The sequence below is a fragment of the Chiloscyllium punctatum genome, chromosome 24, assembly GCF_047496795.1.
Source record: "Chiloscyllium punctatum isolate Juve2018m chromosome 24, sChiPun1.3, whole genome shotgun sequence".
Taxonomy (NCBI): domain Eukaryota; kingdom Metazoa; phylum Chordata; class Chondrichthyes; order Orectolobiformes; family Hemiscylliidae; genus Chiloscyllium; species Chiloscyllium punctatum.
In genome coordinates, this window is record NC_092762.1 from 66040282 (window position 1) to 66052326 (window position 12045).

Genomic DNA, 12045 nt, shown 5'->3' on the forward strand with positions numbered 1-12045 from the left:
TTTATGTTACTTTATTTAGAGAGTACTAAATTAATTTGTTTTTTTTATGTTTCAATTATACCATGAATTTCATTATGCTTTGGCAACATTTATTGTTACTTTTGAACATTGCTGACCTAGCCTTTACAGTTAGTAGTAGGTTATTGTAGAGTTGGTCATGGTAAGGTGTTTAACAATGCCACTCTTGACAATATTATAATATGCATAGTATCAATGATACTATGTATTAATGAAAGGTTTTGCATTGTAAAAATAAAACTAAATTCAGTGTAAACTTTACTCAACGTGACAAGAAAATATGAGGCAATAAGTGAACATTTTCCATCAAGTTGTACGGGTACTTGATAGAGAGAATTCTAATTTATTTTTAGATTTCATCGTTGAGCTCATTATTTACCCGATGATTGAAATTTCTCTTATGGACCGCTTATGTGCATTTTATTACTGATAGAAAGTGATCAGAATTTTCTAACAGTGGAAGAATTTTCTTACATGTAATATTCAAATGATCTAGTATAATTCAGGTCAATTTCTTTCTCTTAGACTGCTAATGTACCATATTTTCCAACTTTCGGTGGATATGACCTTAATAGTCTAAGACAGCGAACTAAATACTTTGCGATTACATCACTACTTTTATTCAGTTTGCTCACACAGATGCTTTCAGTAACATAAAAAAAACCTCATTTTCTGATAAGTTCTGTTCAGCATATATGATCTTTAATTAGGTTGCTTAGTCTTCGTATTGAAATAGAACATTTGTTTCTTTAAGAAGAGTTTGCACATGATCATCCTTTCACATGGTAAGATGTTTTGCATTCCTTTTAAGCTCATTTTACCTTCTGTTTCTCATAGTTCATAAATTGTTCTGAATCATTTTCATTTAACATTTAAACAAAAATTTCATCATACTACATAGACACTATTGTTTGACAAACAATAACTAACCACCTGTTAGGCCCTTATGGAAATAAACACATTACAGCAATTAAATTCCACAGTCTCTCTTGTATTATTTTTAATGATCTATAATGGAATGATCTAGATGGTCTGGAAACAAAATAGCCTCGTATTAATGCACAGATGCAAGGGTTTATTATGGCATGACAAAAATAATGAAGTTATTTATCCCAAAGCTAACTTTGAAATATATTTGCATACCACCTATTTGCCCATTGTATGGTTCTATTGACTCACAAGACACTAGCTGCTTTCTCTCGGTATTTGTTGGAGATGAGGAAGGAGTTATTTATAATTTCACTATATCAATTTAATGAGTATGACCTCTAATGCTATCCAAAATAAATAATAAACAGAAATAATAATCCACAGTTTCAAATCCAATTATGTTATCATTTAAAAACTTAACCTCCTTTCTGTGAAAAAAAACAGTTTATTTAAGTATCACTCTGGAATTCAGAGCTCTAAATTTTAGAATCATCTTTGGTATTTGAATCATTTCATTGTATCAGGGATTTGCAGTTCTGTTTTACTTTTGTTCATTCATGGAATGAGGTCATCACAGGCTAGGCAGTATTTATTACCCATCCCTAATTGCCCAGAGAGCTGTTAAGAGTCAGGCACATTGCTGTGGGTCTGGATTCACATGTAAACCAAACCTGGTGAGTATTGTAGTTTCCTTCCCTCAAGGAGATTAGTGAACCAAATGGGTTTTTCTGACAATTGACAATAGATTCTTGGTCATCATTAAACTCTTATTTCCAGATTTTTAACAAATTCAAATTGCACCATCTGTCATGACAGGATTGGAATTATTGTCCTAGAACATTACCTGAGTCTCTGAATTAACTGTCCAACAATAATACAATTGTCTCCCCAGGTAGGATTGGCTAGGTCTGTTTCTCTTTGAACGGTTAAAGGAAAAGACGGAAAAGTAATCTCTTTCAGATTTGCTACAAACAAGATATAGAATATTGAATAAGGAAAGATACTTTCCATGTATTTTCATGTACAAAAGTTATGTTACAGATATAAAAGATAGCAGCCTAACAAAATAACTTAAATACCCACTTGTTTGTGTAGTGGTTGGAATGAGGTCAGTCAGGTGGATATCATAGAATACAAGTTCCCTCACTGGGGCTGTTAACCTGTCCATAGAGCATAGAACATAGAAAAGTACAGCACAGAACAGGCCCTTTGGCCCACGATGTTGTGCTGAGGTTAAACCTAATGTAAAATATAGTAACTTAACCTACGCACCCCTCAACTCACTGCTATCTATGTGCATGTCCAGCAGTCGCTTAAATGTCCCTAATGACTCTGCTTCCACCACCACAGCTGGCAACGCATTCCATGCATTCACAACTCTCTGCATAAAGAACCTACCGCTGACGTCTCCTTTATAACTTCCTCCTAATATCTTCAAACTATGACTCCTCATACCAGTCAATCCTGCCCTGGGGAAAATCAGGGAAAATCCCCAATCAGGGAATCCTGGCTAACAGATATAAACAGGAGTATCAGGGGTTCTGTTCACTCTAGGAGGTGGCTCTAAGCTAGCTGGATGTCACGTAAGATGCACGTGTAAGTAAAGGATGGTTTGATGACAGAATACTGGCCTTAGTGCAGTTATTTTGTTTGACAACCAAAAACAATAAAAGATCAGTAAAATTGAAGGATTTGTTATAGCTGAAACTCAGCATTTTGTATCCTAATTCTTTGGCACATGTTCCTTTAGGACTATACTTCCTTGTTCACAGTTTGGGAAGTACTAAAGTACTAATCTGTCACAGCGTTAATACAAACATATATTAATGATGAAACCAGTTAGTAACATTGGAAATAATTTACAAGGTCACTGGTAAAAATATTTTAGCTGTGATAGCTTTCTTAACATTACAAAGCTGATATGTGAAAAGGAGTCAGCCTAAGAGAAGCAAAAAATGTATTAACCCAGTTTCTCTTGAGTAATTTACCTCTTCCATCTTCCATTTTTTTTTCTCTGCTGCTACTGTCAACATTTGAGAGAACACATTCTTTTATCTGAAAAGAGGAAACTGGAGCAGTACTTGGATAAATGATAGATTTTTTTTAACAGTGCTTCATCTGTCTGCAGTTTCTTTAAAAGTTATTCTCACATCAAAAGATTTTACTTTTCCTAGCAGCACTGAGAGTATACTTGCATCATAGCTCACCATCATCTTCTCAAGTACAGCTGGGGATGGGCAATAAATTACTAGCTTTGCCAATGACAGTAAAATCCCATGAATGCAGTCTAAAAACTCTGGAAGGTAACCTGATACCATTGAAATTTGCGGGGTTTTTTGTTGATTTTAGCACAGCACCTGAGTTACTTTTACTCAAAATTACTTAAGTTCTAATGTGCCTCGTGCTTCCCATACAGAAACAGGAAAGTGTATTTCCAGAGGAATACAGGCCAAAGAATAAAGCTACAATAAATCACCTGAATTGTAAGGGTACCAGTATCCTACTGAGGAGATTTGCTAGTGCTAAACAGGAGGCTTTAAACTAGTAAATAGCTGGAACCCCAAGATATAGTGAGAAAAGAGAAGTCTGAGGCTGGTACTGCAGAGGAGTACAGTTTAATTTATCAGTCTTACCTCATTCTCTGCCTTGCTCTTGCCTACCTTGACTATTTAATTTGCTTTAACTTACGGCACAGTGGCTCAGTGGTTAGCACTGCTGCATCACAGCACCAGGGTCCCAGATTCGATTCTAGCCTTGACTGACTGTCAGTGTGGAGTTTGCACATTCTCCCTGTGTCTGTATGGCTCCAGTTTCCTCCCACAGTCCAAAGATGTGCAGGCCAGATGAATTGGCCATGCTAAATTGCCCATAGTGTTAAGTCCATTAGTCAGAGGGAAATGGGTCTGTGTGGGTTACTCTTTGGAGGGTCGGTGTGGACTGGTTGGGCCGAAGGGCCTACTTCCATGCTGTAGGGAATCTAACCTAAATAGTCAAGGCAGGCAAGAGCAAGGCAGAAAGTGAGGTATGTTTGACAAATTAAATTGTATTTATTTCAATGCAAAAGGCCTCGGCAGTAAGGCAAATCAACTAAAGGTATGTTTGGGAAGATGGGATATCATAGCTATTGCAGAGATGTGGTTCAGGGAGGGGCAGAACTGGCAGCCAAATGTTCTAGGGAATGAATGCTATGGGAAGGATAGAAAGATGGGCAAGAGAGGAGGGGAGGTAGGATTTTTGGTAAAGGATAACATTACGGCTATCCTTAGGGAGGATATTCCTGGGAAAATGTCCAGTGAAGTTATATGGGTGGGACTGAGAAATAGGAAAGGGACGATCACCTTATTGGGATTGTATTATAGGCCTCTCAATAGTCAGCAGGAAATTGAGAAGCAATTATGTAGAGAGATCTCTGATATCTGTATGCATAGTCGGGCATTTTAATATTTGAAACACATTCGTTCCGTTATAGTGTTCAGGCTGGATGAAGAGTTACAAGAAAATTTTCTGATTCAGTGTGTGGATGTACCCACTAGGGAAGGAGCAAAACTTAACTTTCTCTTGGGAAATAAGGCAGGGCAAGTGACTGAGGTGTCAACGGGGAGCACTGTGGTGTAAGCGATCATAATTCTATTAGTTTTAAAATGGTTATGGAAAAGGATAGATCGGATCTAAAAGTTGAAGTTCTAAATTGGAGTAAGACCAATTTTAACAGTACTCGGCAAGAAGTTTCAAAAATTGATTGGTACAGGCTATTCGCATGTAAATGGACAGGTAGAAAGTGGAAGCCCTTTTGAAAATGAGAGAATGCAGGTTCAGAGACAATGTATTCCTGTTAGTGCGAATGGCCAGCCTGGTAAGGAAAGCTAGATGAGTAGAGAAATTGAGGCCATGGTCAAGAAAAAGAAGGAGGTGTTTGTCAGATATAGACAGTTGGGATTGAGTGAATCCCTAGAGGAGTATAAGGGCAATAGGAGTATATTTAAGAGGGAAATCAGGAGGGCAAAAAGGAGACATGAGATATCATTGGCAAATAGGATTAAGGAGAATCCAAAGATATTCTACAAATACATTAAGGACAAAAGAGTAACTAGGGAGAGATTAGGGCCCTTTAAAGATCAACAAGGCTGTCTATGTGTGGAACCACAGGTGAGGTACTAAACAAGTATTTTGCGTCAGTATTTACTTTGGAGAAAGACATGGAAGCTAGAGAACTTGAAAAGTGTCCATATTACAGAGAAGATGGCGCTGGATGTCTTAAAATGCATAAAGGTGGACAAATTCCTGGGATTTGATCAGATGTATCCCAGAACTTTGTGATAAACTAGGGAAGAGATCGCTAAGCCCCTTGCTGAGATATTTGTATCGTCAATAGCCACAGGTGAGATGCTAAAAGACTGGAGGTTGGCTAATGTGGTGCCATTACTTAAGAAAGATGGTAAGGAAAAGCCAGGGAACTGTAGATTGGTGAGCCTGATGTCAGTGGTAGGTAAGTTGTTGGAGGGGATTCTGAGGGACAGGATTTACATGCATTTGGAAAGGCAAGAACTGATTAAGGATTGTCAACATGGCTTTGTGTGTGGGAAATCATGTCTCGTGAACTTGACTGAGTTTTTTGAAGAAGTGATGAAAAAGATTGATGAAGGCTGAATGATAGACATTGTCTCTGTGGACTTCAGCAAGGTGTTCCACATGGGAGAAGTAGTTAGCAAAGTAATCCAGGCAGAACTAGCCAATTGGATACAAAATTAGCTTGAAAGGTAGGAGGCAGAGGGTGGTGATAGAGGGTTCTTTTTTGTTCTGGAGGCCTGTGACCAGCAGTGTGTCACAAGGATCGGTGCTAGGTCCACTGCTTTTCGTAATTTATGTAAATAATTTGAATGTGAATATAGGAGGTGTGGTTAGTAAGGTTGCAGATGACACCAAAGTGAAAAAGGTTATCTCCAAGTATAATGGGTCCTTGATCAGAGGGGCCAATGGACTGAGGAGTAGCAGATGGAGTTCAATTTAGATAAATGTGAGGTGTTGCATTTTGGTAAGGCAAGTAAGGGCAGGACTTGTACACTTAATGGCAGGGCTTTGGCAAGTGTTGTCAAACAGAGACCTAGGGTGCAGGTTCCTTGAAAGTGGAGACAGGGTGGTGAAGGTGGCATTTGGCACACTTACCTTCATTGGTCAGTGCATTGAGTATAGGAGTTGGGACAGCATGTTGTAGCTGTACAGCACATTAGTGAGGCCACTTTTAGAATACTATTCAATTATGGCCTCCCACTACAAAAAAGATGTTAAACTTGAAAAGGTTCAGAAAAGAATTACAAGGATGTTGTCAGGATTGGAGGGTTTGAGCAATAGAGAGGTTGAGTAGACTGAGGCCTTTTTCCCTTGGAGGCTGAGGACTGACCTTATAGAGATTGTCATGTTGTGGCTGTGCAGGTAGGGCAGTCCAAAACTAGACGGCATAGTTCTTAACGTAAGAGGGGAAAGATTTAAAAGGGACCTAAGAGACATTTGTTTCATGCAGAGGGTGGTGCATGTATGGAATGAGCTGCCAGAGGAAGTGGTAGAGGCTGGTACAATTACAACATTCAAAAGGTATCTGGATGAGTATATGAATAGGAAGGGCTCAGAGGAATACGGGCCAAATCCTGGCAATTGGGACTAGATCAGTTGAGTATATCTGGTTGGCAGGGATGAGTTGGACCAAAGGATTTTGTTAGGCTGATGTCTTTTGTATATTAAAACATACATAACCCTCTGCTTCGTTTGCATTTTAGTGAAGATCAGAATGCTAAACTGGTTTTATCATATCAGTTTAAGTGGCAAGGATTTTATGCTAAATAGAGTTGTATACAGATCTTCATATATGAGATCAAAAAGATGAATAAACTTGTTCAGAAAATAAACATGTTTGCTCTTATGCAATGAGCTCCACATCCCCTACTTAGTTATATTATAATCAATGAATGAGATAGATTTTTTTTTTCTTTCTCTCCAATTTTAAAAACCAGCTGGAAGGCCATGCGGATTTTTTTTTTCTCCAATGCTATTTTAAGTTGTTTGCTGTATATACTAAAGGGCGTAGCATTTTCTTTGCTATAAGGAAGCAGGTGCTTGTATGTGGCTAGTTGGTCAAATTGGTAAATCAACTTCTGCAGTGTTAAGGTGCAGGTGATAACAACCTTTGTCGGTGGGAGGTCATGTAAAATAAATCAGGTGGTTAGCCCACTTCCTCACCACCCACCCCTGAGCATACTTTCACCATTTGCTAGGTGGATGGACATTGCAAAATTGACTGGTTGCATGCCAAATTTAAACAGATAAAGATTGCTTACGATTGTTACCAGCCCTATTGCCTTGAATAATACACTACCCATTCCAAAACATGTCTGGCGTGGCAGTCAGCCTGGAGTAGGCAGAAAGGCTACATGAACAAAGGTGAGAGAAAATGGAGGGTTGGGCATCTTTATTCAGGAGGATCTATGTGCCAATCAGGGGAAACTCTCCCAAGCTGCCATATTTTCTTCCTTCTGTGCTGCCTATCCTATCAATCATGGGCCCATTTCCCTTCTCGCCCCTCACTGGGTTCCAGGATCTCAGCGTAAAACTCCAGGAATTAATTTATCAGGGCAACAATAATCTTCCTCAGACATCTTCATGCAAGCCTGTCACTGTCTGCTATTGAGTTCACATCCTGCCAAATGAGATGTGGATGTCTTGCTATTAACTAACTAAATCCATCCTCATGGGTTATGGCTGGTGATGGGTTTGCAAGAAATGAATCCACTTCTAACTGCCTAAATTTCCTTCTGAGGTTTGAACAATCTGTCCCCTAGCCTACCTTAAAGTTCAAGCCCTAAGGCTTGACAACCTTGGAAGATGAATTCATATCATGATCAAACAAGTTCATTATTAATCTGCAAATCTTTCCAATTCACTTTAGCATATGGTACCAGGAAAAGAATCTTTTGAATAGCTATGGTTGATGTGGAATGGAGCCTCTCAGATTAAAGCCCTTGGTGTTGGACTGGTGACCTATTTCTGGAAAACCTAGCATGGATACTCTAAGCATGTGCTTTCTATGTTAAATATATCATTAGATGCAGGGAGCTTCTCTACATATTTTGTATACATTCACACAAATCCTTCTGTAGAAATGTGCTAAAATATCACTGTCTAATCAAAATGTTCAATTGCTTTTAAAATATAAATGTGAATAAAAACAATTACCCAAGTCAGAGATGAAGTAAATCAAATGAAAATAATAAGGACTTCATGCACCATTTTTAAAACTTTACTCACTTTTTTCCCAAAACTACCAGAAGTATCCATGTGTTTTTCTTCAATTATTTAGATAACTTACTTCTAATAATAAACATTTAATTCAAAATACCAAAATAAAGCAAAATATACATCTATATATTGTACAAAGACATAATAAGATCATTTAACAAAATGAGAAGTTTTCTTTGCACAAGAACATAGGAAATGGGAGCAAAAGTAGGCCATGCAGCCCATCACCATCCAAAATGTTCATAGCCGATCTTGTGTTTGTATAGTTTTCCAGTGATGGATATCATAATTTAGGTGTTGTATATATAGATGGATATATTTTGCCAATATTATTCCTATGATGCTTATTATAAAATTATAAATTCTGGAGGTCTAGTTGTAGCTGCATATTTTGAAATTACATACTCCAGCACAAACCTATTCCATTTTTCAATAAAAGCTTGATGAATTGGGTTCAGTCCTTGGCTGTGATTATGCTTGTGATACTTATTTTTCTGTACTATGTTGATAATTTCCACATCTAGATAAGCGTACTGATAAATCTGCAGTGTCTGGTGCCATCCGGCTACATATTAGTGTGGAGATAAAAGGAGAAGAGAAAGTAGCACCCTATCATGTTCAGTACACATGTCTTCATGAGGTAATACATCACCCATGAGTTGCTACATGGGTTTCTTTGTTTATTCTTTAATATGGCATCTATTCTTGACTTGAGAGATTGGAGATATTGCATTTGTCAAGAACAGAAGAAAAATCCAATGTTAAAATTATCAACAAATAAATAGCCAGTGACATTTTTTGATATATCCTACTGAAAAAAATTGCTTGAATATTAAGAGTATATTTTCTGTAAGTCACCGGTGCCAGATTTTAGAGTCTCTCATAATGATATGTAGGTTCCTTTCTTGGAAGGTTCTGTCGCAAATTTCGGGGTGTGTGCAGTTACAAATGGGTTTTTCCCATTAGCTAATTCAATGTTTTTAGAGTGGTGTGATGTATATGGAATATCATGGATATCAACGCCTTCTTCAGTTATCAACATTTACTTTTAGAATTAACCATAAATGCCACGCCTTTTATGGTAAAAAAAACGTGCTACTTGAGAAGCAATTCAAAATTAGTAGCCTAGTCTCTAGATTCAGTTAATTTAACAATGACTTGGTTTGTTCAGACTATTTAGCAACAGCTGCATTTCTTGATTAGGTTTATTTGTTCTTGGTGAAGTGTAATTCTTAAGATTTTTCTGATTTCACTGTTGATGAAGCTTGGAGAATTTTCCTGGAGAATTTGACCTCTCTTTCTAGGTAAAGTTTGCTTTTGATCTTATTAGCAATCTTGATTTCTTTAAAAACTGGAGTGTGCAGCTGATATCACACTCATTTGTGCCAATGTTCAGAACCAGATTTACTTGAGGTTGATTACTGTAACTTCCATTTGTATACTGCAGATGATTTCACAAATTGGAATGAATAAAGCCACTCATTTTCATCTCTTCCACAAATACATTGTTCTATGAGTCATATATGCATATTTAATACATAGTTCCAGTGATGAGGAATAATCTTCACATAATGCCTTAATTAAAAGTGTCAATCAGCTTTACATTTTGTATACGCAGTGTTAGCTGTGATTTACTGACTAGAATTATTGATTTTTGTATTCTGATACTTACAGAATCAATTTCATTACCTGACCGATATACAAAATAATGGAGTGGTGAAGATTCCAGATGCAAAAGGAGATGATGCCTGGAAGGTTTATTTTGATGAAACTGCCCAAGAAATAGTGGATGAGTTTGCAATGCGATTTGGCATAGAATCCATTTATCAGGCTATGACGTAAGTTTACGCAGGTGTTCAGTGAATACTTTTTGAAAGAAAGGGTGAAATGATCTGTTTAACACTGGCAATCAGTATGCACTGTTAATGTTTCATTCATCAATGTGATCAAAGATGTTGCAGTGATGCCCTATTGTAGGATTGTAAAATATGTTAACATATTCACAAACATTTGTATATTGCCTTGATTCTCACTAAATACATTATACTTTGACTAGAACTTCTCATGTCAGTAGTGTCATGCATATGGCATCTAGTGTAATATGCACAGTGAGATTGTTAAGGAGATGTTTGTTTGCAGTAAGAATTTCAGCTGTGCAGAGTCAAAGAATATAGCCAATGAAAACGTTTCATTTGAGTTCTCAAAGAGTTGACTTAGAGTCATGAAGTTATAAAGCATGGAAACAGATCCCTCGGTCCACCTCATCCATGCTGACCAGATATCCTAAACTGATCTAGTTCCATTTGGCAGCATTTGTCCCATATCCCTCGAAACTCATTCTATTCATATACTCATCCAGAAGCCTTTGAAATGCTGTAATTGTATCTGCATCCGCCACTTGCTCTGGCACCTCATTCCATATGTGCACCACCTTCTGTATGGAAAAAGTTACCCGTCAGGTCCCTTTTTAAATCTTTTCCCTCTCACTTTAAACCTATGTCCTCTAGTTTTGGACTTTGCTGCCCTGGGAAAAAAACTTGGCTTTTCGCCTATCAATGTCCCTCATGATGTTATAAGCCTCTGTAAGGTCACCCCTAAGCCTCCGACGCTCCAAGAAAAAGAAACCTATTTAGCCTCTCCTTTTAGCTCAAGCCCTCCAATCCTGACAACATCTTTAAATCTTTTCTGAACCCTTTCAAGTTTAACAGCATCTGTCCTCTAGCAGGGAGACCAGAATTGAATGGAGTATTTTAAAAATGGCCTCACTAATGTCCTGTACAGCCACAACATGATGCCCCAACTCCTATACTCAGTGCACTGACCGACAAAGGTAAGCATGCCAAATGCCACCTTGACCACCTTGTCTACTAGTAAGTCTACTTTCAAAGAGTTATGTACCTGCACCCCAGGCCTCTTTATTTGGCAACACTTGCCAGATCCCTACCATCAAATCCTGCCCTTACTTACCTTACCATGATGCAACAATTTTGGTGTCATCTGCAAACTTACAAATCGTACCTCCTGTATTCATATCCAAATCATTTGCATAAATGACAAAAGTCAGTGGATCCCATCGATCCTTGCTACACACTGTTGGTCACAGGCCTCCAGGATGAAAAAGAACCCTCTACCATCCCCTCTATTTCCTACCTTCAAGACTTCTGGTTCCCAATCTCTAGTAAGACACCATTGCATAGTTTGACAACTCCAATTAACATTCACTAATGGCCCAGATCTTTGTCTCTCACCTGTCACAGAGATTGGTTGTATGACCAGAGTTGCACATTGGGAATCTGTGTGGAAGTACTCATACTATGATCTGCAACTCTCAGCTAAATTTGCAGGCTTCAGATATTTCAAACGTACATACCCAAGTAATTACTCAGGAACTGTTAGAGAAGTCTTGATTAATTCAAGAACTGATACTCCATTCGATCATTTGACTACCTCTCTAACTCTTCCCTAACTATCCATATTCTCCCAAATCCATCTACCACCATACACACCTCCAACTTAACCAGTTCCCACTTTACCCACCCTATCCACCTTACTCATTCGTTCATTCAATCAATCACCCATTCTTCAGTATTCTTCCACTCATCCATTTTCTAATGTTCAAACTGATCCTTTAAACTTTACTAATGCCTGCTGGTGCTGTTAAAAAGGCCTGTGCCCTGTCTTAGGTGAAAGTGAGGACTGCAGATGCTGGAGATCAGAGTCAAGATCAGAGTGGTGCTGGAACAGCACAGCAGGTCAGACAGCATCCGAGGAGCAGAAAATTGATGTTTTGGGCAGGTGCCCTTCATCAGG

General features: G+C 38.1%; 1 protein-coding gene across 8 annotated transcripts in view; it reads left to right on the forward strand.

The window, feature by feature from the left end:
* Positions 1 to 12045, forward strand: part of LOC140494648 (protein unc-13 homolog A-like) — a 425496-nt gene that overhangs the window by 274279 nt on the left and 139172 nt on the right. For all 8 annotated transcript variants that reach the window (XM_072594058.1, XM_072594057.1, XM_072594065.1 and 5 more), the window contains 2 exons: positions 8760 to 8875; positions 9910 to 10073. In XM_072594058.1, coding sequence (XP_072450159.1) covers positions 8760 to 8875; positions 9910 to 10073 — 280 coding nt within the window. The remainder of the gene's footprint in view (positions 1 to 8759; positions 8876 to 9909; positions 10074 to 12045) is intronic.